This window comes from Dunckerocampus dactyliophorus, chromosome 15 (genome assembly GCF_027744805.1).
Source record: "Dunckerocampus dactyliophorus isolate RoL2022-P2 chromosome 15, RoL_Ddac_1.1, whole genome shotgun sequence".
Lineage (NCBI taxonomy): Eukaryota > Metazoa > Chordata > Actinopteri > Syngnathiformes > Syngnathidae > Dunckerocampus > Dunckerocampus dactyliophorus.
Genome location: NC_072833.1, coordinates 1,887,588 through 1,914,737, shown reverse-complemented (window position 1 = coordinate 1,914,737; position 27,150 = coordinate 1,887,588). Strand labels below are relative to the sequence as shown.

General features: G+C 45.1%; 1 protein-coding gene across 1 annotated transcript in view; it reads right to left on the bottom strand.

The window, feature by feature from the left end:
• The window catches only part of plxna4 (plexin A4), a 159,109-nt gene extending 132,768 nt beyond the window's left edge, over nucleotides 1-26,341 (bottom strand). Inside the window, exons 1-2 of the mRNA XM_054753811.1 lie at nucleotides 25,975-26,341; nucleotides 9,110-10,417 (exon numbers count right to left, since the gene is read on the bottom strand). Coding sequence (XP_054609786.1) covers nucleotides 9,110-10,342 — 1,233 coding nt within the window. The 5' untranslated portion in view covers nucleotides 10,343-10,417; nucleotides 25,975-26,341. The remainder of the gene's footprint in view (nucleotides 1-9,109; nucleotides 10,418-25,974) is intronic.
• Between the last annotated feature and the right edge of the window lie 809 nt (nucleotides 26,342-27,150).

Genomic DNA, 27,150 nt, shown 5'->3' with positions numbered 1-27,150 from the left:
ATGTAGAGCGTGACGGCGTGCGCTAATAAGATGCCGAGGTGACGGGCGGCGACTGTGTTTCCAAAAGACGAGTTGTTGGCTGCCGTCGACGGGGCAGACAGCCACACGGAATCACAACATGATGGCGCTCCTTACCCAAGTAGCAAAGGTGATCACCATCAAAATATTCCTTCAGCTACCCTTGTGAGCCCCGCCACCTTCTGAGGCAGCCAATGAGGCCCTCGCCTGCCTTTGTAGCCCTCCCAGGTCATTATTTCCTGTCAGATTATTTATGTAGCAAGTGCGGAAACATCACTCCCCGACTCCTTAAGAGTCGCGCTGGACATCAAGTTGGGGCTTTTAGCTCGATGGCTTATTCAGCTAAACCACGGGGGGTTACCTTTAGGGCGTACTCGGAGTGTCCGACGTTTTACTACTGAGGGCTGCGTAAAGAATATGCAAAACACAGTAATCCCTCGCACGTGGCCTTTCATTGGTTCCAGACCCGACTGTGATAAGTGAATTTCCACAAAGTAGGCCTCCTTCTTTATAAATAATGAAATAAATAAGCACCTGTTTAGCACCTTCTAAATATGGTAGAGCTCTCTAGACATGAACTAACACCCCTATAGTCACCTTCACACTCCTATTGCGCAATATGGTAGCATAAATGATACTTGTGCTCGTGTGTGTTGCTGTAAATGTGTTCCCCAGGGGAGCTGAGTGGCGGCGGACAGGAAGCTTGGCGTGGGTTAGTGCAGTAAGAGTAGCCCGTGTTTTTAGTGGGAATTATTGTGCCTGTTGTGAGATCATTCGGAGATGCAATAAAAGCCTGTTGTTGCGGCGATCAAGTCTGGTGCTTGTGTGTCTCAGCAAGCACTACAGCAGCGATCCTCAGTTATTTTCTGTCATGCATGTTGGCAGGTTACTAATTACTAATTGATGAAAGTCCTCCCAGCCTCTCAGTTCACCACGCCCCCCCGCCGACCCCCACCTGCTTTACAGAAACATTACTGACACCTAGTGACCAGTGTAGAATACTACACGTCATTCACAGCGTCTTTGAATGCATCTTCTGAATGCATTATATTTATATTTTCACTTATTTTGCCATTTTTAGGTTTGAAAATGCTCCATTTACACGTTCAAGGGTCATCGTTCGTAGATTTTTGGTCTGTCGCCAAAAATTTTATTTTTTTCCGTGGGGAAAAAAAAAAAAGACCGTCATTCTCGTAAAATTACGACTTTTTCCTGAGATGACAACACTTTTCTTTTAATATTTAGACTTTATTCTTGTAAAATTACTGCAGATTTTTCAATTTTTGCTGTTTCCAGAACAGGTTTTTAAAATGTGACGTCAGCCAAAAACAAAAAAAAACAGCCGTGGCCGCACGGTGGGCATGAGGTCGAGCATGCATGTACCACTGGTAAAAAAAGCCCACCATTTTTCCATGCTTATTTCTGACAATGCTTTTTTGTCAAGCGTTGCGATTTCGCACATTCTTTGGTGGTCCTTCAACGCACCATAGTTGCTGTGAGACGCAAACCATTCATGCATTTTATACCTGAAATGTTTAGTGTTTGCTTCCATCGTTAGTGAGCAATGCCGCTAATATCATTTACATCCCTTTTATTGCAAATGTTGATGCAAAATCAAAGGAGAACGTCTAGCAGTAGGGCTTGGGGGGGGGAGCAGACATTTTTACGGCATATAAATGACTCACACGTATTTGCCGCTGACTGCTAGCCTTGGAACGCTACTACTCCCGCGTTGGCTATCGTGAAGAACTTTTGAGGAGCGGTGAAATTTCGGTCCTTCTGTGACTCGGCGAATGTCACGTGCACGTGCGCGTGCATGCAACCGGGCCGTGCCCCGGCCCGCCTCCTCCAGTGGTGCCAAAGTGAGAACTGGCAGCCCTAAGCCGGGCGCAGCAGCAACAGCAAAGAATAAGCACGCATCCTCCCCACAGAGAGCGAGCCAGCGACAACACTATAGTTGGACCCGGGCCAGGCAACCGAGGCAGAATCAGGTCACCCCCGGCCGTATCCATCTTTCGGCTTGTGTGCGCCTGCCAGCGCCGGCACAAAGCGAGCGTTCTTCCGGGCCGTGCGCGGGGGGGATCAGCAGATATACACAGAGCGGCGAGAGAGAGAAGGGCCGATTAGCGGCGACTGAAAGCGATCGGCCGGCCGACGCTCTCTGATGTACGGCCTAATCTGAGGCGAGGGCTCCGTTCCGTTGGCAAAGTTAATGACATATATTAAAGCGCGGCGGGAATTTCATTTCATGTCGCTGCTCTCGCTCTTACCGCCGCCAAAAGAGTCCATTTCCTTGCTGTAGCCCGTCCCCTTTCACCCAAAATGATTCGACACTTTACAAATGTGATGACGACAGCCCGCTCTCTTATGATTCGCACTAACAAGACCAAGCAAGCGGCTTTTAGCTGCTGGTGAGATTGAAGCTTTCCTGTCTTTGAAAGTACATAATTAGATAGTATAGCATTTCCCCACGGTGCCAAATTGCTGACTTGTCATGGAGACTGTCCCGGCTAAAAGGGATTAGCGTTCATTGTAATAATATGATATTCCTTGCTACAACATTATTCCTTAATGCAGCTTCTTAACTCCTTTTTTGCTGTCAGTCAAGCAATAATAGCTGATGAATCCAACGTTCTTCCACATCGTGACATCGGGGAGAACAGAAGGCATGCTACCTCTTCTTGATAATACTCCATTAATGCTTGGAACATGTAAAAGGCCAAAAGGGCAGCGACAGGTGGGGGTCTTGCATGGCAGGGTGATATTTGGGGAAAAAAAGGAAGAATAAAAGCTCACGTATGTTTGCAGGCTGAGGCCAGACACCAGACTAATCACACGCTCATCATATTGTGATGAATGCTGACCTTTAGCAAGCGCTATCATGTATGCTGATTTAATTAGCCAGCACGAAGCCGGATATGTGGATGTGGATGGAATGGGGGGGGTTCTTAATGAATGAAGGAGCCTTTCACTTCCTGTGGATGTGGCCGAGACGAGTCATCAAGCAGACACTGACTAAGGCTGTCACTACGCAAGCGTACCGGAAACGCTATCCATCCCTCGCATGCGCAGAAAGCCTCTGCATCCGGCCGGGATATTCCTCGGCAGTCACGGAAGGCAAGCCAATAGGGTAGAGAGGGTATGCTGGAGCCTATCCCAGCTGACTTTGGGCTGACCTGGCCTGGTGTCCAGCCAATCACAGGGCACGTATAGACAAACACATTCATACCTATGGACAGTTTAGAGTCGCCAATGAACCCAACATGCACATTTTTGGAATGTGGGAGGAAACCGGAGTAGCCGGAGGAAACCCACACAAGCACGGGGAGAACATGCAAACTCCACACAGAGATGCCCAAGGGAGAATCGAACTCCGGTCTTCCAGATCTCCTGGCTCTGGGGCCAACGTGGGACTATCTTCATTTTGGCTGAGGTGGTCCCATGCTTTGATGGACAGCCATGGGATCCTCCTGCTCATTTTTTTGGGTCTACCACTTGACTTTTTTGTTCCATAACCCTCAGGATGTTTGAAGAGGTTTCAGGTGAGTGTCTTACTGCGTCCAACCTCAGCAGCGACGGCCTTGCTCATGCAGCTCAGCAATCCCACCGCGCTCAAAGACAGAAAGCTTGTTTGCCTTTGCCATCAAGACATCATCACAGTGTGAACATTCCCGTTTCTCCTTTTTGCAATTTGAAGCTCTACTTAGAACCTCCTTAAGACCCAACAGTGCAAAATGTCCATTTCCCAACTGCTCTTAAAATGAGGATGAGGAGCGTATGGCAGCCGTGTGGGAAACGCTGAACTTCGCATGACATGAGAAAGGGCAGAACGGAGCGGGATGAATCACGTGCTGGCAGGGATCGAGACTCAAAGACGAGAACAATCGAATTAATGGCAGCGAGTCAGGAACGTGAAGCCGTGATCCACATGACGAATGTGAGAGAATAGCCCGTGGCGTGTCGGTTAATGGCGTGTAATTAATGATCATTAGCGGCGGGGATGAGCGGACGGCCGCGGCCTGTTGGGGGGGGGGGGGGGGGGGGGGGGGGGTGGCATGCAAAGTTAAGGGGCTGTGAAAGTGGAATCGCACTGAGAGAGGAAGGGATGGCTGTTTTTATGATAAGGAAGAGCGATGAATCAAGGAGGACGGTCCATTTATTGTGACCTCACTGTTTTGTTGTGGGACGGGGGATGGGGGGGGGGGGGTCCACCTTTTTTTTTTGTGCTGACCGAGCGAACATGTAAAGTGCAGGCAACGCTTTTATAGGTCACACGACACTTGGCAATGATCTATGGGCGGCTTATACTGTCGAGCGCGCATTATGCGGCTCGGCCAAGCGTGGCGGCTGTTTGGGAGAGAAAGGAAGCATCATCACCGTGCTAGCGTACTCGGGTCGCCTCCAAGAGCTGATCATGTCGAGCAAAGCGAGGATGAACTGATTTATTCCTGTCACTAAGTCACTCAAAATGCTTCTTCTCATTATCTGATATACTGGCTTCAAAAAAGAGGAATAATCAGAAGAGGAAGAATGGTTGTATTGTTAATCTGATGGAGGATTATTACTTCACGCTGTCAACATTATCCAATCACTGAAATCCTCTGGAACAGTCTGGATGATGATGATCATTCACGCTGAATTATCATCATCTGTCATCTCTGGTATGATCCGAAAATGATGTAAGTTTATGTTCAACTTAAGTAGCGCAGTTTGGCTTGAAGCTTTGAGGATGACAAAATAGCAGCTATGAAATATTACAGCGCTGCATGTTAATATGACACGCGACAAAACGTACCATCGATTCATTTGGTGATGCTCGCAACTTGTGATTCATGTTTGTGGCGTCCACACTGAAGCCTCAACTCCTCTTGGGTGGATTTAATCAAGGTAAACACTGAGGACGGTCAGACGTGATGGCCGCTGCAATCTGCCGCCGCCTAATCGGAGGCAGCGGATTAATCAAAAGTGCCGTCAGATGGCCGGGGAAGGATTTATTGAAGCGAGGCCCGGGATGATAAACTGGAGGAATCACTGGCGTTACTTTAAAGGCGTGATTGGCACAACTACTTGGAAAACATTTTTATGCAGATTGGGACGCTTCTAATGGTTGGGGTGACGCTGTTTACTCGTCCATTTGCATTCAAGACGCATTGCCTTGACGAGCGGGGCCGTGAACTCACGCCGACGTGGAGGATCTTTGACTGCATGTTTTGCAGTGCCCCCCCGGTCAGGTAGAGCAGTGGTCCGCAACTTTTCTGGGTATCGCCAGTCCGGCATCCCGGTGGACCGGGCGGGGTTGCTGGCAGGGGTCGTGAACACACTTTTGGTTTGTAAGCACGAGACTCGCTGGAGCGCAGTGTGAGATTTATTTATTCAACTGCTTGACGCTGGAGACCATCGTTACGGATGAACATCGTATTGTGGTCGATCCACAAGCTCTTTGTCGTAAAAAAACAAAAAGAGGCTACGGTCGGCCGACACGGGTCAAAACAACAAACTCATGTCGCCTTCACAGACGGTCGGAAATCGCAAAACCCTTTTAATACTACAGTACACACGACTGCCAGGTCACTGGTCCTCTGACAGTAATAATCATGCAGTGTAGTGGTTTTATACTGACGGGGAACGGCTGCTAGTGTTATTACTGTTTCATTTAATTGTTGTTTTTATGTTTTATGGCTGTTTTATGTCCTTCGTGTGTTGTGTGTCCAGTGTGAGTGCGTCAGGTGTGAGCTTAGCTGGACGACCACGCTAATTCCTGCTGTGCTTGTTTTGAGCCCCTCACAGAGCGTCTCTGTTTAATACATTATTTCATGAAAAGCCTCTTAATTTGGACCACTGTTTCTTACAGCTTTCTGGTGTGTGTGTGTGTGTGTGTGTGTGTGTGTGTGTGTGTGTGTGTGTGTGTGTGTGATTTATCTCCTGCCGGGTCCACCGCCTCCTCCTCTTCTTCTACAGGGTTTAATTCATGCGGTGGCAGCGATGATACGGTGGCGTGTGCTGAAATGGCATCACTCTACGACACTAACCTCAACGTACGCCCTCTCTCTCTCTCTCTCTTTCTCTCTCTCTCACACACACACACACGTCCCCCCCCCCTCGACAGTTCAGCGACAGGCATGATTTATCCGGCCCTCAAGCTGCAGACACCGGTGTCCCGTGCCTGTGACGTATTTGCAGATTTACGCCGTGGTTCCAGAAACGAGAGAGGGTCAGGTCTCAGATGGTCCACAGCTAAGGTCGCGAACGTGTGGTCTGAAGTCTAAAATATGACCTTGACCATGCAATCCATTTTGAAGCCATGTGCATTTACCGTGGTTGATTGGGGACAAGTACGGTACGACAGTAACCCCTCACCGCTTCAAATTTTGTGGTTTCACTCCATCGCGTTCTTTAAAAAATATATGAACTGATAAATCATCCTATTTCGTGATTGAATACGAAACAACAGCAATTAAAACTAGCTCAACCTTTTGGAGGGGTGGGGCATGGGCCCCTTTCTCTTTTGGTGCAGATCTGGACAAATGTGCACGTCCACTTTGGTTTTGTTAGAAATTATTTAAATTTTTTTTTAGTACCCCTCACCACTTTGCGGCTTCACTCTATCACCGGTTTTCCAAAAACACATGAATTGATAAATCATGCTGTCTCGCGCTTCCTATTATTAGCAAAAAAATGCATATTTAAGCAAACTTTATGCGTTTTTTTGCCCAAGTTAATCATCTTCAAGCATAAGAATGGCTAAACGAAGTAAAATACAAATATAAGGCATCCAAAAGACGCATTCAAAGACGCTGTGTGATATGTAGTATTCTACAGTGGTCACTAGGTGTCAGTAATGTTACTGTAATGTTCGGTGAGACACACAAGTACCAGACTTGATTGCCGGAACAACAGGCTTTTATCGCAGGTGTGAATTACCTCACAACAGGCACAACAACCTCTAACACGGGCTACTGTTTCGGCCATAACCCACGCTGAGCTACAACTCAACTCCTAACCCCCGACGTCACTTCCTGTCCACGCGTTCAGAAGACATTTATTTCAACACAGACGAGCGTGAGTCTTATTTATATCTTAAATGGCTTAGTTTGTCTCATTCTGTCTACTATATTGGTAATATATATTAGTATATATATCAAGATCAAGATCAAGAGAGTTTTATTGTCATGTGCATAGTAAAACAGCAGTTATACCATGCAATGAAAATCTTATTCTGTTCATTCTCCCAAGAAAAGAAACACATAAACACATATACCAATAAATTAAGCAACAACAACAGAAGAGACATTAATACAAGTAAATAATACAAATAAATAACTAAATAAATAAATAAAGTGCTATGAGTGTGTGCGTGTGTTGCGTGCGGCGTGTGCGAGTGCTTCGTTGAGGAGCCTGATGGCCTGTGGGTAAAAGCTGTTTGCCAGCCTTGTGGTCCTGGACTTCAAACTCCTGTAGCGTCTGCCTGACGGTAGGAGTGTGAATAATGAGTGTTGTGGATGTGGATGTGGATGGATATATTGGGCAATAGGGGTGTAAAAGTGACTATAGGGGTGTTATTTCATTCCTAGAGGGCTCTAATAATGTTAAAAGCATATTTAGAAGGTCGTAAACTGGTTTTCTATGCTCTAACTACAAAAGTATTCCATTTGTAAATAAGCAATCCTATTTCATGGAAATTCACTTATCACCATCGGGTCTGGAACCAATTAACCACAATGAGGGATTACTGGATATAAAAATGTATTTAAAAGCACATTTTTTCCCGCAGTGTACAGTATTTACTTAAGTCAATTATACCACACTTGCAAAGGTCATGGGCAATTCCTCCGCACAATTTTTCTTCAAGGGATGCAATAAAAGCCTCATTCTGCCCTCAAATGTTAGTCTTATATTCCTAATAAACACATTTTGCACCTGAACTGTAAATATCTTGCGGTTCACGTAGCAAAGGGACATTTAGCCGTATGACAAAAGGTATTTTGTTCCCTTCTCGGGGTTGGTTGCTTTTATTAAGTTAGAAGAAGAAAAAAGCCGTTGAACCCTGCTGTTTTTTCAGCGTGTGTGTGTGTGTGTGTGTGTGTGTGTGTGTGTGTGCGTGTGTGCGTGTGTGCGTGTGTGTGGAAAAAAAAACAAATGAAGTGAATCCCTAAATTTGTAATGCCGTTAAAGCGCAATGGAATTCTAATCATTTGGCTCTGGACTGCACTGAGTGGATAAAAACATCTCATCATAATGAGACGGCGCGTGAACCCACACAAGAAAGGCAGGCAGCTCCTGATAAAACAGACACTTACCTGGAGTCAAACAACACATGACAAGAGCAGGAAACCAACAGTGATTCATAAAAGCTCCCTTATTATGCAAAAGTGACTTTTAATGGTGTTGCTTGAGCAATATGTGTGCCGAGAGCCTGCTTCTTGCTGACTTTCTCTTCTCCAACAATGTGTTTGGTACTTTGCAATCAGGCTTTACTGTCGGTCCCACCACAGCACTGACACAGCGCTGATCAACGTGACAAATGATATCCGTCTGAGCACAGATGCGGGCAAAGTCTCACTTTTAGTTCTGCTCGACCCGAGCGCCTGCCTTTGACACAGTTGACCCGGTGATCTTATTACAGAGGTTAGAAAACTGGGTGGGAATCTCGGGTACTGCTCTAAACTGGTCCCGGGCCTATCTGGAGGACAGGAAGCACTTGGTTGGAATTGGTAACTGTGTCTCAGACCTGTGGGGTTCCCCAGGGGTCAATCCCGGGACCCCTACTGTTCAATCTGTACAAGCTTCCTTTAGGCCGGCTAAAGCGCAGCTGCGATGTGTCCTACCACAACTGACCTGGTCCTGCAGAGTTACTTTGCCACAGCATGAGACAGATCAGCGTGTGGATGCCAAACTACTTTCATCAGCTAAACTCAGACAAAAACCTGAAACCATCGTCTGTGGCCACGGAAACAAAGACAAGTGTTATTAGTAGTGCTGTCAAATCTTTACAAGTGTTTTTACATTCATTAATCGTGATTAAAAAGAATGATTAAAAATGATAATTGCAAAATAAAGTAGAGACGCACACAAAATGAACGGTGGTACTCACCGCACTGCTGCAGGGGATATCTTTGACCTTGAGCCAAGCCAGGTCCAAGGTGCCCTCGCCCTTGTAGCAGGACTGCAGCCTGTCCTTGATCTTCTCGTTGATCTTCCGCAGGGAAAACACGCACAACGCCGAGTCCTGGGATTCCTGCCGCGGCCGCCTCTTCTGTCCTTTGGAGAACACGGCGAACAGCACGTCGTCGTCCGGCGCCACGTCCAGCGAGCGTGCCAAGTTGGCGCCGGCTTTGGACAGGTAGGCCGCCTCCAGCAGTCGGTACTCCACGTTGCCGCTGACGCATCCGATGGGCACCTCCACGTAGGAGTTAAAGGCGGTGTCTGCTTTACAGAGGCGGACTATCTTGGAGGTGTAGACCTGCTCTCTCCCTGCTGAGGAGGACCCCGTGGTGGGGCCGCCCCCCATTTCAGGCTGCAACGTCAAGAAGTAGACAAAGTTGCCACTGGCAAAGCCATAAATGTAATAGATGTCAAAGTCTGGTATCACGGTGAAGGTGTCCGAGGGGATCTTAATCATGGAGGCCACAAACTCATCATGGAAGACGTAGGCGAACATCCCATCCTCCTCAGAATTCCTGGCCAACTTGCGACTGGAGATGGTTGGGAAGTACTCCGGCTTGCCGTCCACCGCCGTGGCTACAAAAAGCATGTCCGGGGAGGCGTTGCCGTAAGAGACGATGACGCCAAACACAGAGCCGCTCTCATTGACGCCAGAGAGGTAGTGTTCCTTCTTGTGGAAGGGCTCCCCGAGCTTGAAGAGGTCGTCCAGGCGCAGGAGTTTGCAGATGCCCTGGTAGAGGCTGCCGCAAGCTAGCAGCCGGTTTTCCCGGTAGTCCATCAGCAGCATCTTGTTGACGTTGTTGGTGAGCGTGAGGGGCTCACTGCAAGGCTGGACGATGCGGGGCGGGTAGCACTTGCGGTTGTCCTCATCCGGGCCGGTTTGGTGCGACACCTGCACCTCCAAGCCTGGCGACAGTTTGTAGATGCGATTGACGGCTCCGAGGTAAACATTGCCGTTGCGATAGTCCACCGCCAGATGGTTAAATGTCCACTCGGGGTTCTCGGCGCGGAACGACGCATACTCTTCCTCCTCAATGGACGCCGTGATGACTTGGGAGCCCGATCCGTACGCCTGCGGCGCTCGCAGCATTGTCTTTGGCGCCGCGGTGGACAGGAAGCAGCATAGAAAAAAGCAGGTCCGTGTCCTGGCGTGGGACGTCATGGCTGCGGCGAAGAGCGGGAAGGAAGTACAGTCCAACAAGATCAAGCCTCTTTAGAGCTGGGGGGCATTATGCACCTGCAGGAGGACAAGGAAAGAGCGAGATTTAACCAACACATGGATGGACCAAGGAGAGAAGATAAGGTCTCAGAGGAGGTAATCAGCGTGGCTCTGAACCATCTCCCTGCATGGACGCCTGTTCGCCACCTTCTATAATTGATTCTCTCCTCAAGAGCAGCAATTTGCAACCTTTGGCGATTTCTCTTTGGTCTCCCAATAGGGCGCATCACCTGCTGACTGCTTCACTTTCTCTTTGACACAGCAGCCCAGGCACATAAAGCAGGGAGGACTTATTTCCAGGAGGACAACAATTAGGAAGGAACTGCTGGCGCTTGCAGAAATGAGCCTGCTGATTTGTCATGAGGTCATTTACAGGATGCACATGACGTTCTGCATGTCCTTCCGACTACCTCGTGTCTCAGGCAGGACTTTCCGAAGTGCGGCCCGGGGACCGTTTGCAGCCCGCGTCTGTTTTTATTGTCCTGCGGCACATTCTGAAAATATCATCCAACAAGCAAACGCCTCAAATAAAATGAAATAAAAATAACAAAATTCAAAATATGAAGGAAAAATACTTTTATGAGAATAACATCATATTATGAGGAAAAATAACGTCATTTTAGTAGCGTGAAGTTGAAATAGCAACGAAAAAAGATGTTTTACTTATTGATTTTTTAATTAGGTTGCGGAAAAACTTATAATGTTACAAGAATAAAGTCAAAATATTATGGAAATGAGGTCACAGTTACCAGATGAAAGTTTACAAGGAGAAAGTTGTCAAAATATGAAGAGAAAAAGTTGTAATTGGATGACAATTAAATAATATTATGGGGAGGAATATGATGAGGAAAATAATGCCATTTTAGTAGCATAAAAGTGAAATATTAAAGAAAAACAATGTTAGTTTGCGAAAAAGTTAGCTTAGAATATGATGAGGAACATAATGCCATTTTAGTAGCGTAGAGTTGAAATATTAAACTTTTTTTTTTAATTCTATGAAGAGAAACACACAAAACACAATAAAGTTGGAATTTTAGGGAAAAAAAAGAATATTCCAAAAAGAACATTGACAATGATCATTTAAGAAAAAAGTTGAAATATTTTCAAAGTGTTTTAAAAAGGGAAAAAAAGAGCAAAGTCTGAAGTTCATACGACTGAGATGAAGGTTTCCAGCCTTCCTCGACCAACGAAAGATACAACACAGTCTTAGCAAGTACACGTGTTGCTTCACAGCATATCACAGTGCATCCTTTCATTTTTCAGTATGTGGAAAAAGTTTGGACACCCCTGATCCACGGAATCGGTGTACGCTGTGGCAAAGGCAACTTAATGGAATGATAACGTGATGACACGGCATGGCGTTCCGAAAGAGTAAAAGAAGCGCCGCATAATAACTGCATCTGCCTCCCGAGAGGCCGCGGTCATAACAAAGCGAGCTCCCGCCGTATCTCAGTGACATTCAGCAGCTACTAGGATTAGAAAAAACGAGGACAGAGGAGGAGAAGGTGGTGAGAGATGAAGGTGCAAGACGACGTGAGAGGTGTTGCGGTGGCACCTTGACCGCCGCCAAAGGCAAAGCGTGGTTAGACGATCATAAAGACTGACAGCATGCTAAGTCTGTCCTTCCTACAATCAAATTTTGCCTCTGTGGTCCGCTGGGATAGGCTCCAGCATACCTCTGCAACCATAATGAGGAGAAGCGGCATAGAAAATGGATCTATGTATGGATGGGCTATTATTAGTCAAAACAATACAAGCGAAATGCAAGTGATATGTAGTACTCTGGCCACTAGGCGGCAGTAATGACAGAAAATATTAGCTTACATGACATTACCTTAACACTGCCACGGCATGTCGCGCATGATAGAGTGAAAAAAAAGTTCTCCTCCCATTCCGTGTGGAAGTGGTAAGTTTTTAGCTTCTTAAGTTTAGAAGAAATACGTTTGAGGCATAAGGGTTGAGCAATGTGTTGTAAACAATGAATAATAGGAGTGTAAAGGCGACTATAGGGGTGTTATTTCATGTCTAGAGGGCTCTAATCATGTTCAAAGTTTGTTTGAAGTCAGAAACGGGTTTTTCTATGTTTCTAACACTGAATCTTATATCGTGGAAATTCATTTATCGCGGTCCCGGTCCATAAACGTTTTTTTATCACAAAACATCCTATTAGCTTGCAAGAGTCTTTCTCACTTCTGTGCGTTCTAAAGATGTAAAAACAGCTAAAAGGAGACAGCCAGTTAATGCACGTAATGGGACACACCTATTCTGCCAAGAAAGCCCGCTCTTCAAAAACCTCCAAAAACCTCCAGCAAGCTTTTACGGTGTTCTATGCGTGCTGTGAGCATGTAGTAACAGGTACATTCAAGGTCACATGTAACACTGGTCATTTTAAGCATTAGCCAAGCATCCTTCCTGTGTGCATTGATTTCACATTGCAACATAGAAAGGAAGGCTTCACCTAGCGTAAACTCCAAAACAACAACACAGCAGCAGGAGCGGCAGCTCCAGCCTGAGGCGTTGTGAGCCTCTGACGCGCTGCGGGAGAGTGTGTGGTGAAGCCAGTTGCTAGGCGGCTAGTAGCTAGCTGGTGTGGTGTGGCAAGGTGTCCATATGGCAGTAACGTAGTTAAACAATGTTAATAACGATATAAAAATGTTGCTGTATAGCTTGGTTAATGTGCAAGTCACATTATATGTAAATGGAGTGTCCTTGGCGCTTTTTGGAGTTTTTTTCAGAAGGTGGGCATTCTTAGCTGCGTCTTTTTCGCTGTTTTTATGTCATAATAGTAATGGATTCAATTTTAGAGAGCTTTCCAAGGCACCCAAAGAGCTTACAGTGAAGTGAACTCATTATTCATCCACTCCTCAGTCACACGCTGGTGGTGGTAAAGTACGTCTGTAACCACAGCCGCCCTGGGGTAGTCTGACGGAAGTCTACGGCTTCTCCGACCGTCACCAAACATTCATCCACATTCATGCACCAGTGTGGGCAGCACTGGAGGCAAGGTGGGTGAATTGTCTTGCCCAAGGATCGAATCGCCGACCTCCTGGTTTCTGGATGACGTGCTCGACCTCCTGAGCGACTGCCGCCCCTATTTGTGTTCCTGTCTCACGTAAGGACTGCGGACGGTGCACTTTTCCTTGAACTCCTCTGCTAGATCCAAATTGGCCAGTTTCAGCTCACATTCCCGAGCATGAAGCAGATCTTTGATGGACATGCTGTATCATAGCAAAGCTTTTTGGCGCTCTCAGGGAATGAGACGACATAACGGAACAAGAAAACAATGTCTCGACAAAGCAATGTCTTTCTATCCGTAGTCAATGGAGATGATGAGGTGGAAATGAGAGCGTGTCTCTGGTAAACATCTTAGAAGTCATACTTAGAAACATTGGAAAGGGATTAGGAGATGGCGAGTGAGCAAGGAAAGGGATAATTACACATCATCTTTCATATTCATGAAGAAAAATGCATTATTCTCCACTCTTATCACCTCTTTTCAAGTCAATGCAAATCCAAGTCGATGCAACAAAAAGAGAGAACCCAAAGAGGAGGTTTTTAGCTGAGAAAAGATGTCCTGAAGATGACAAACTCCCAAACCTAATGCTTGATGATTAATGGCCGCCAAGGAATGAAACAAATACATGAAGATTGAGTGATCAGCTCTGACGCCAGGCGAAAGGAACAGATGGAAGTCCTCTCAGGAAGGACGCTGAGGACAGGAGAAGGACGTCCTCGGTGTTTACATCAAGACGTGGATTAGCGGCCTGGATTACTGTCAACACCGGTCCGACGCTGATATCGTTTTTTAAAAAGGGGCGCAGACGGGAAAGCATCCAACTACGAGATCCCCGTGGATCTGCGAGATGTTTTGCGAGCAAAACACGCCGCTTTCCCCCAACTTTGCCTCCTTGCTCCCTGAGAGAGAGCGGTTCATGAGTAAGGCCGCTAATGATGATGTCAACTTGTGCATAAAACACTCTGGGAGGTTTTTTTCAATGTATTGTTGCCATAAACCGCAAGATAAGAGCCAGCCTTTAATAATTCCCTCTCATCTACATCCCCGCCAACAACATATCCTCTGCATCGTCCCTCCAACTTGCCAAGCTCCGAGTCAACAAGACGCAGATAACTTTGCCGTAATTAAAACCAACGCAGCCAAGAAGCCCTTTTAAATGTTTAAAATCCTGCCTTCAGCGCTCAGTCTCCTTCTCCTCGTCCAATCCAATCCCCCGATGCGGCACGCTCGCAGGCAAGACGGGGTGGGGATGCGAGGGCTGCGAGGGGCCGTGCAGACGAATCAGCTTCCATCAGCTGCAGAATCATCCTAAGTCCCGACACGTCTTCCCTCTGTTCCCCCATCTCGCCACTCCAAATGTCCTGATGCGCTATTTGATGATGCGTTGCAGTTTCACGCAGCACGTGCGCCTTGCGACGCTAAAAACCACATTCATCGTGTTTTCTGGCTTCTGTCAGTTAGCGTGCGCTGATTTGAAAGCTACTGTAGGCGTGATTGTACTTGTACATCTCGTATCTCTCATATCTTGATGAACACTTGCCTTATGATAGGACCCGCTGCTCGCTGAGAGGAGCAAAACATTCTTGCATGTTAGAAAAAGTCGCTACTACAAAAGAGCATCTAGTTGCATTATGGTTACCCCCAGGGGGCCCCCAGTAACGATGAAACCACACAAATGTAGCCTAGCCTCATCATATTATGACACATTTGATTAGCATTTTCACTTTGTGGTGTTTGCCAACTAGCTTAAGCAGAAATGTGAATATACAGTACAACTATTGCATAATTCATTTTCAATGGAGCTTGACAACTATTAAAAAATAAAACTCCAGTTGCATTCAGTACACATTTGCTGTCCAAATTGACAGAACAAATACATTTAGCAAGAAAGATCAAGTGTCATTTGGATTTTTTAAAATTATTTTAGGACTTCACATATTAGAAATATAGTAAAATGTTACAAACATTTGGCAGGAATGATGTAATAGTGATTTTTTTGCAATTATTTTATGACTTAATATAATATAAATATATTTAAAAGTAACAAATACATTTAGCAAGAAAGATTATGTGTCATTTGGATTTTTCTAAAATTATGTTAATATTTAATATGACTTAATTAAATAACAAATAATTTTTGAAAGAAACTTTCAGTGTCATTTTGATTTTTTTAAATTTTATTATTTTATTTTATTTCATAATATAATCTAAAAATATTAAAAAGCCAAAATACATTTATCCAGAAATATTAAGTGTCATTGTGATTACATGATGTTATCATGTAATATAACAGAAATATACAGTATTGAAAAGTAAAAATAAAATACATTATATTAACAATAATAAATGAACATTTAAATCAATAGATTAAAAATCTTTTTTTTTAAATACTACAAATAATTTTTAAAACAGGTGTCTTTTCGACGTGCATTAATTCCAAGCTTTTGCAGGCCACATGAAACAAGATGGCGGTCCGAATCTGCCTGTGATCTAGAGGGACGTGAAGTTGGAAACACTGATCCCTCTTGCTACGTCTTCTTATTCTGCATATGGTGCATATGAGGTGTGAGTTAGGATGCCATCTACTGTACGGAGTTGGAACGACAGGCTGCATGAACGCATGTTCCAGAGCGAGGGCAAACAGGTAAATCCACCTGTGGTACTTTGTGGTTTTCAACTGGTGGCTTTGCTTGCAGACGTACGTGAATGCAACTCGCGTTTTCGTCTGCGCTCCTCGCCTGCCGTGTTTCTGGGAGACTTTGTCGAGCCTGAGCGAGAGCGGGGAGGACGCCGACTGGGGACGGAACGTGCCTGACGTCCGACACACAGCTGCAGAAATCTGCTGGAGAAGAGCTGGAGTACTTTAGTTAAGGTTTTACACTCAAATTGTTCAATGAATACAAACAATCAGAAGCATTGCATTGGACCCTACTAGAGAGGCCGTGTGTCCAGTGAGTGCATATTAGCTAAAATGATGGGAGATCCAATCAAAAAATATCAAATATCCGCCAGGGACATCCAGCGGGAATATTAACAGCAGTCTTAAAGCTATGCAGCCATATTGGCGTCGTCAATCACCGCTGTGCCGCTCCTGCTACAAGCTGCCGTTATAAGTGTGTGTGTGTGCGTGTGTGTGTGCGTGTGTGTGCGCGCATGTGTGTGTGATAGAGTCCAACACGCGAGGACGTTGAGACGTGCACACAGCCCGAGGGAAGTCCTGATCCAAGTCGAGACAAGCCCCGTCAGAGACATCCCGAGGGGACATCATAATATGACAACACGCTCACATTTCCACTGTATCCCCCCCCGTCTCACCATCGTATTAGGAAAATGCAGCGGCCCATCGTGCATTTTACGAAGCAAACACTCCAAATGATGTCACATCCACGCATCCGTCGCCCAGCGACCTGCCCCACTCCCGGTCTTTGTTTCGAAGCGGCGCCCGACAGACTTGACCTCCAAGATTAAGCTCTTAGACGCCAACGACGGGATGATTTACAAAGCTTTGATTAGAATGAAATGTTTCGTTTGCATTTGCAAAAGTATACAAGTCACGTTTTCCTAGTCATCGTGTGTTGGCTCGGAAGAGGGGAATCTCATGAACCCTGAACTCCAGAACATCGCAGCAGGTCACAAGTCTGTGCACCGCTCAATTTGGGCTGCTGGAAGAAGCAAAGTGTGGATTACAGCGTCCCCCTTGATAATCCAGATTATTAGAAGAGTCTTAACGATTGCACAGCTGGAAGGAGGAGGTCAGCTAAATTGCTTTTCTTACTTTAGTCCTCTCGTATTGTTGCTAAAACCACACATCTTATGGCACTTCCGTCTGGGATGTCCCGCACGACAAAGGAACTCTCAAATCCACAAATGATCACGTTCATCACGGAATGAACACGTTGGCTTTCGTCACTATGAGGCAGTGGGAGCACATGATGATGAACTCAGTAATATAGTAACAAATATTTTCATATTTTAGATATTCTTGCTACATTTGTGTAGTTTTGTAAGCCAATAAAAAGGTCTTATTTAGTGTTTACGTGTGGTAGAACTGCATCATAACTAACTAGTCAAATAATAACATGTATTGCTGTTATTATACAAATCATAAGTACAAATAAATTCTTATTTTTCAGTCACATAAAACAATGTCAAATAAGAAGTAGCAACACACGACAATGAATTCACTAACTACTGTATATACTGTATATATACTGTATATACTGTATATACTGTGTATACTGTATATATAGTGTGTATACTGTATATACTGTATATATACTGTATATACTGTGTATACTGTGTATACTGTATATATAGTGTGTATACTGTATATACTGTATATACTGTCTATACTGTATATACTGTTAGTATACTGTTAGTAAGTAAGTAGTTAAGTTGAAGTTATTACGACAATAATTTGGTCATTTTTGGAAGCCATAGAAACATCTTATATTGTTCCCCAAACTACATACCAGACAACAACAAAGTCTTGCAATAATAATTATTATATATATTCCCATAAACATATATTACATGTAAGTAAATGATGAAAACCTTACAATGAATTAAAATGCAAATATATATGATATATATATTTATAAAATAAAAATCATCACAGCAACTGAAACGAGGTACAGTCAAACTTGTCTATAGCGGCCACTAGAGGGAGACTGCAAAAGGGGCCGCTATGGATAGTTGGCCTCTATAGACAGGTTGGCGTCCAGTTTGAATGTTGACCAGTAGAGGGGAAAAAAAAGAAAAAAAAAGGGAAAATAATAATAATAATAATGTTGACCAGGAGAGGGCACTGCGGACTGCGGATAAAAGTTGTACAGCACTACTAGGCTTGTTATTATCATGGTTCATGGTTCATGGTTTTAATCCTGAACATGCATGAGTCAAACAGTAGCACATCACATAGTACAATTCACAATTTTGCATGTCCAAAAAGGAGTAGGAAGAAGCAAAGCTTATTTAATCCTACCCCTCATCAGTTTCACATCAGTTGCAATACATTTATTCACCTCTTGTTCTTCCAAGTGTACTTTGTAGGTCTACATGACAATGTAGTGCAATCATAGCCAAGGTTTTTACTTACTAAAAGGAAGCTAGAGGCTTAATAATAACTGATAGAATATATCCACCACCCACAGAACAAAGCTGTGCTAGTAATGTCTTACGCTTGTTTTTAATATTTTACTTTTTATACGGCAGAGTGTCATTACAGCTTTAGTTCATCAGGAAGTGACGGGAAGTGACGGTGGGCGTCCCGAGCAGGAGAGCTAGGCTCAGTGCTAGCTGTGAGTTTGGAGAGAGTTGGGAAGTGTGTTTATGTTGGCGTGGATGTAAAGTCCTGCAGTGTTCTCCGCTGTTAATAAAGCCATTAAAGTGCATCGGCGACGTGAGTCTCTCCTTCCCCACAACAAGCGGCATTACAGTATTGACCAGTGCACACCAGGAAATAAACGGGGTCATTTCTTACAGGCATTGGCTGGACAGCTATGTAGTGGGGCTTGTTTAACCTTTGCCTTGTGGGCAAGCAGGAAGGAGAGACGATGCTGAGAGATGTGTGTGTGTTCTGAGCTGCTGTCTGGTGGCCGCGTTCAATAAATAAAGTTGGCAGAAGCAACAGGAGAAGTTTCCTTCTTTGCTTCGGAGCTGAATAACACTGACAAGCTAACAGACTAGTAGCGAACGGAAAAGAAGACGGCTTTGTTTGTGTCGAATACAGAAGATGAGGACTTTGATGGATTTGTGGATGAGGATTGATGAAAAATAACGTGAGTACATTCTAAAATACTTCAATTAAGTACAACCCAACTCAGTTTTGCTCCCGCTGCCGCATGCATGCTAGCGTATGTTTTTTTTTTTATTGTAGCGTCGCTGGGAGCACGTCCTGTTCCCAGCATACTTTGCGGTAATGTTTTGGTGCAAATGCTCTTAAAGTTACATGTTTGACCAGGAAATAGCAAGCTCAAAAGAAGACGGCTTTTTTATGTGGAACAACTGACAGTTTGTGTGGATCTTGTGAATGATTGTGACTGAGCTAGGACTCAGTAATTAAAGTCTACACACGACGGCTTCATTGATTGAAAAACTAAACTTTTTCGTGCATGAAGCTTCTACTTGAGTTGGTAATTTGGCCGCTATATGCAGTCAGATATTGACCAAGGGAGACAAAATGGGTGGCCGCTGGCTGCGTTGGACAGGTGACTGCTATACACAGGGTCTATAACATGTACATTTGCTGCAGGGGATTTTTCAGTGGCTGCTATAGGCAGGTGGCCGTTCTATAAAGGTGGCCGCTAAGACAGGTTTGACTGTACTATCATGATTACAGACGTCTTTGAATGATAAGGAGTTAAATCATAGCAGCACATCACTATTATGATTATGATTATTATTATGTTGCACTCCACATACAACCCAACATGTTTGTGTACGATCATATGTACGGTATATATATCATGTACGCTATATTATATGATATTTACCACACCAATGAAATAAACAAGAATATGACAATGAAGTACTTCAATAAGTGTACAACTACCAGGCCTTGTTTGAAAGGGTTAATACAACACCAGCATTCAAGCTTCAGCACGTAGCGTCTTCTTGCGTTTGCTTCTGGCGCCTTATTGGTGAGATGTGTTGGAAAAAAGGCCGTTTGGGCGACAGTGGTGGCCCATTGCTGTGCTGCGAGTCGTTTCAAGTGAGTTTACACTCAGGTTTACACTCCATTACGGGCCTTTTTGCCTGGCTTGTTTGTCTGCCTTCAGATGTTGTCGCTGCATGTGTGCAGGCGCCGTCGTCAAAGCCTGTGGCATAAACGCATCAGACAAGCTCTTCCCCAGCCAGCCTGTCCTTCGCAGCTACGAGTGAGACCATGCAAATTGGTATCCTTCGCCCTCCAACTCAGCCTCTCAGTCACCGACTTTCTTTTGTATGCCCTGATTTTCCACGAGTTGTACCTCATTGCTTTGCCGAAAGACATGGAGGTCTTACCAACACACACACACACACACACACACACACACACACACACAGCTCGTAACTGTACGGCAGCCAGATTGGCCGGCAGGGCCCGGCCGGAGCGACACTAGCGATGCTCCTCTGGCTGAACTAGCATGACAACGCGAAACAGATGGACACAGAGGAAGAGAAGGAGAAGGAAAGGGGCTAAATCGTATTCACAACTTGTGACAAAACACTCAAACTGTTGACTCACAGGCCACAAAAGGTCAATGCAGGATTGTGTTAAACACCAGTGCGGTAAAATCACCCATTTTCTAAAGGGAGTCTGGAAAGGCTTGGCTCGGTCACAAAGAAATCTGCAATGTCTGACGCTTGTTAACTCCTTCAGTCCAGCCGTTTTTCACAAGACAACCCCTCCACTACCCCCCATTTTAGACCATTCTCACTGATCTTTCAAGGCACACAGGATGCTGTGTTGTACGGCTTTATAAGCATGGAACCCACCGAAGGAAACATTGGACATTAAACATTAAAAATTAAGATTTTTTTGTATGACAGATAGATAGATAGATAGATAGATAGATAGATAGATAGATAGATAGATAGATAGATAGATAGATAGATAGATAGATAGACAGATAGACAGATAGACAGATAGATAGACAGATAGACAGATAGACAGATAGATAGATAGATAGATAGATAGATAGATAGATAGATAGATACATAGATAGATAGATAGATACATAGATAGATAGATAGATAGATAGATAGATAGATAGATAGATAGATAGATAGATAGATAGATAGATAGATAGATCCTGCCATCCAACATCATCATTTGTCTTTCACTGCTAAGTCAATGGCAACTAAGGATAATTTACGCCAAGGAGTATTGTGTTGGCAAAACCCATCGCCATGGAGACGCGTTAAGAATGGTGTGTGTCACCGTATGGAGGAGCACTTTAAGGACGAGACGATGAGGCATGCAAGCTGCTTGAAATGATGCTCCATGCAAACAAAGGGGGTGAGGCATGCTACACATTGTGTGACGTGTGAGTTCACCAGCATCAAGTGTGATCACCACATGTACATTGACGACATTGACTACATTGACTACATTGACGACATTGACTTTCAACGCAGCCGCCAAATTGTTGAAAAAAAGGAAAAAGTCTGGGCTAGAAAAAGCAATCAAAACATTTCATTCCAGGAAAGCAACAAACTTCTCCCCGGCACTTGGCGGGGATTGTTGGAGCCTGGCTGGGAGTCAATCATTGCACTCTCTCTCTCTCACACACACACACACACACACACACACACACACACATAAGCATTTCCAAATCCCATCAACAGAAAAAATAGTGAAGATGCATGCAAACCCCAGTGTAAGCCTTGTTAAATCACTCATGTAAAATGATGCTGCTACACTATGATATATCCTGAGGGTGGGGGGAGGGTATAAAAGCGGGGAGGACCCCTTACACGCTCCTCTAACTACACTGCCTTTTGGCTGCAATGACAAATACAGTGATTGCACGCATGTATAGTGCATGTATAGTGCATGTATAGTGCATGTATAGTGCATGTATAGTGCATGTATACAGTACAGTACAAGTCAAATATTTGGAGACACCTTCCCATAGAAAAACATGACAAAGTGTCTCTATACGTTTGATGGGGACAACAAATACAGCGATTGCATGTAGTGTATGTCCATCGCATGTATACACTACAAGTCAAAAGTTTGGAGACATCGGCTCATTGAATAACATGAGAAAGAGTCTCCATACTTTTGATTTGTACGATGAGAACTACAGTGACGGCATGCACATGCAGCGGGGGTGTCAAACTCATCTTCATTGAGGGCCACATCGCAGTTACAGCTGCCCTCAGAGGGCCACTTGTAACTGTCAGTATATATGAATCGAAATATGAATATAACCTCACAATATTATTACAGTTGCCCAGTGGGATAAATAAAGTACATACATACATACATACATACATACATACATACATACGTACATGCATACATACATACATACATGCATTACATGATTATATTTTTACTAACAAATTGAGGGATAACTTGCTTCGAAATGAGAAATGAGGTGAGAATGTCATGGCGACAAGCAGACATTCAAGTATTTGTTTTTGAAAAATGCTTGGAATATCTTGCTGCATGATTTAGAAGGGCAGAGGTGAAGTGCATAATTGACATGCATTATTCTAAGGGTTTCGCGGGCCGCATAAAATGGTGTGGCGGGCCACATATGGCCCCCGGGCCTTGTGTTTGACACCTGTGACGTTCAGTATAGCACATGGCCTGTACCACTCAAAAGTTTAAAGACAATTTCCCATTTAATGCCATGTGAAAGTGTCTCTATACTTTTGACTTGCATGATGAGAACTACAGTGATGGCGTGCATGTTCAGTATAGGACATGTCCTGTACCAGTCAAAAGTTTAAAGACACGTTCCCATTCAATGCTATGCGAAAGTGTCTCTATACTTTTGACTTGCATGATGAGCAATACAGTGATGATGTGCACGTACAGTAGAGTACTGTATATGTCCTGTCCCAGACAAAAGACACTTTCCCATTCAATAACATGGATAAATGTCTCCATACTTTTGACGGATACGATGACAAATCCAGTGAGAACCCGTGCAAAGTTTGTGGACAGCGTCTCATTGAGTACCATGAGCACGTGTCTGTACGTGTTAGCCACATGCTAAAAAAATACACATACATGCTCGTCTATGACCACAATGTACCCCACCGGGCATTTCCAGGATTTTCTCATTGCTTCCCCCCACTGCAAAGGAACATAGTTGCGCTACCTAGTGGTGACGTTGGAGAATTGCAGCTCCCTGACATGACCCCAGCCCATATTGATCCATGATGACGCATACGGGCAAGTACAGACGGAGACTCAGCGAGGATTGTGTGTTTGTTCAAACTGCTCGCCGATGATCTTCTGAAACAAAAACTAATCTACTGCTTGTCACGCTCGACTCGAGAGCCAGCGCGCGCTGCAGCAACCCCATCATCAAAGCCTGTTTACGTATGAATCATCATCACAGGAAGCCCCTGGCCCCCGAGAGGCGTTTTATCACAAAAGGCCACACTGTCTCCTTGATTCCCATCTCGTCTCCTTCGCTAGGTCACTCTGTGACATTGGAGTTTCTCTTCCCGCCCCGCACACAAGCAGATAAAGCCGTGTTTGTGGCAGCTTGGAGTGCTAAGATACGGAGGAGCGCTGCAGGCAGGAACAACAAAGGGAGGTGTAGTGCAGCATGTTCACGTGTGTGGACCCCCCCGTTGGATTTTTAAATGATTTTTGTTATTCAATATTATTTTTCTTTGCATCTTATTTTTACTTTTTTCCCCACCAAAGAGTCAAAATAAAATAGAACGTAAAACATACGAAACATATTGTGTATGGAAGCATTATTTATTCTTAAAGTATTTATTTTATTTTATTTAAAATTTGTATGAAATTGTTATTTTTTTTCTTCAGTTGTTTTTATTTAATCATTTATTAATTATTTTATTAAAGCTGACATTATTTCATTTTGGATTGATTTTAAATACTTCATATTATTTTGCGTTGCATTTTATTTAAAATGTGTATGAAATTGTTAGAATTTTTCTTTCTTTATTTATTCATTATTTCATGACAGCTAATTTTATTCTGTTGTGAAACTATTTTAAATATGTAAAATAGTTTTTTATTGGATCTTATTTTTTTGTTTTTTCCCACTAAAGAGTCAAAATCACTTAGTCGCTCTTTATTTTAAATGACTTATTTTGTTTTAAAATTGTATGAAATTGTTACTTTTTTCCATCAGTAGTTTTCTTTTTTTAATGATTTATTTATTTGTGTACATCATTTTATTTTTCTGGACTAAAGAGCCAACATAAAAACTGCTACAATTATTTCCCTCCTTTATGTTGTCCTTATTTTCCAGCACATGGTTGATATTTCCCTCCTAAAGAGCCAAAATACGTACAGTATTGTGTCTCCTCCGCACGACGGCAGTACAGGCTGCATACAAAGCCATGCCGAATCAACAGGTGGCGCTCTGACCCCACCGCCCTACAAGCATTTTAGCCAATCAGACGCCTGAAGAAAGTCATTTCCGGAAAAGCCCAATATGTTGTGTGCGTACGCGCGTGCGAGGGTGCGCCAGAGCTGCAGAGCAAACAGAGAGAGCTATTCAGGTCCGACGCACAGCCTCATCCTTCAGCGACACCGAGATACGCCGCTGTGACCGCTCACAGATGCTTCATTCACGCACGCACGCACACTTCCAGCAAGGTCGTACAGTGCATGCGAGGCATGAAGCGTTATAGGCAGCCGTAACGTTGACAAGGCCACGCCGCTCTCTTGTAAGCACAACACTACGGCTGACAGATGGGGGGGGGGGGGGGTCATATGTCAAAGCGAGTTGCTCCTGCACACACACACACACACACACACACACACACACACACACACACTCATAAAGGCTGCTGGCCACTTCATTAGGCACAGTTTATTTATTGCCGCATGACACTGAGCGGTGTTCCTAATATTGTGGTTCGCCAGACCAGGAGGTCAGAACATTAGAAACAGCTTCCCAGCCAAACAAGACATTCCATTGCACCATGAACACCTTTCAATGGCAGGCCAGGTGTGCCCCGCTACGCGCACAAAGGCAACACACGCTGCATGCGGCGTACGAGAGCTGCATGCGCTGCTGCTGTGTGGTTAAAGCCCCCCCACGGCGCCCCCGACATATGCAGCAACCCCTGCAGCCACGCTCTGAACACACACGCACAAAGCCTCGCACTCGGTAGACGGCAAGCGTTGTGTTTTTGCATTCGCCCCCGGAGGGACTCCGTTCCTTGGCAGCGTGATGCGTTCAAGGCTCCAAAAATCACATTCATAAAAAAGGAAAGTGTGGATATTTTAGGGAGTTAAGTGTTTTGCAAAATCAGCTAGGCAGGTTACTATAAGTGCTATCCACTTTCTCTCCTTACTTTATTTCTTTTTTTTTCTCTTTTCTGGTTGAAGTTTGTTTTTAAAGTACGCTGCAGGCCGATGAAAAAAGAGCTGCGGGCTGCAAGTGGCCCCCAGGCCGCAGTTAGGACACCCTCCTGCCCTACAAGGACTTTGATGATAGTTTAGACGCCTCTAATCTACCAGAAGCGCGGAGTTTCGGGCAGCACTCATGCATGTTTATTAATAAGAAAAGCATCTGCAAAGGCGAGGGAATAATTCATTGGCTTTGTGGGGGCTCCAAGCTTGAGGCGCTTGTTTGGGGGGGAAGCTTCCTCCTGCACGCTCGAATAGCCCAGCCTATGAAATATGCAGCGCGTGCTTTAAAAGCGTGCTGCAAAGTGTGTTTTGTCAAGAACTGATGATAACCTTCATTAAATCCACGCCTGCTCACACGCGTAGAGGGCAAGAGTGGCCAAGCAGGAGCTGGAACAGGTGCGCCGCTCCCGCAAAGTGCACGGTGGGCAGCGTGAGAAGGTGCCATCCCATAATCGTGGAAAAAGCAAACAGTCCACACTACAAGGCAGGTCTTACCTGCAGATGTCACTTCGCATGCAGCCGCACTGCGGATGCACGAGGCACGTCCAAAGCAATCCCCTATATCTCCCAAAAGCTACCCCCCAAAAAAGAGAATCTTCTTTTAAATCCTGCTCAGGAAGCGTGTCCGGCGTTAATCCGCTTGCAGGACGCGGTTCCGAAGGCAAAAAGACAAAACACAAGGAGCGGACTTCCACAAGCTGACCTCCAGCTGCATCAACATCCGCCGGTCAGCCGGAGACCAACACGCCGCTCAGCGCGCACTCAGAGCCGGCAGCCGCACCTGCCATGCCCCGGCGAGGAAGCACTTCTTGCTGGAGGAGCGCAAAAACGGAGAGAGAGAGAGTGAGTGAGTAAGTGAGAGAGAAAGGGGGCGTGGAGGGGGGGGACTTCGGATGCGACTCGGTGCGGTGCTCCTGCTCAAGTGACGCTCCGGGGGAGGCTGCAGCAGAGTGAGGAGGAGGAGGAGGAGGGGGAGGGAGATAGGGTGGGGGTGGGTGGGGGTGCCTAGGAGTTTCGCTGTTTTGCCCTTCACACATAAAAAGAGGACGAAGAATAAAAGCATCATCTCACCACAGCGCGTGCAAGAGTGCACGAGTGCCAGTGTCAGCATCTTGGACACTTTTGGGAAGCTCGTGTTCAACTCAGCAGCCGGACTCCTTTGGGGGGAGGATTTGGGAATGTGCAGGACAACAGGACATCTTTCCATCATTACCACTTTTGCTCTTGGATGGTCTTTTCAGTGCTGGGGGGGGGGGGGGCTAATGATGAGTACACGTGGCACACTAAATGTTGATAATAACATTACGGCTCGACTGGGACACACAACTTGCTTTTTTAGGGAGGCTGGAGCATCCTCTGCCTCGCCCCCCCCCCCCCCCCCCCATTCCCCCTGCAGCTCCCTCTCTCCACAGGGACTCCTCGCCTTTGAAAGTCTGCATCCGAGCGCCACCTACAGGCCGTGTGAGCATCGCAGCCGGTTCACACGTGCAAGCCACGTTCCCCAGCCGACGCAGAAGACTTTTCAAATGCTAACGTTCTTCTTTCAGAAATGCAATAACATCCGAGACACAGCAACAAGGTTTATTTACATTCTTTTACCGGCCTTGTTTGTTTCGTTTCAGCTTAGTTTCCCGCCAGAGGCCAAATAAAAATGTCAGTTGGCTTCAGGAG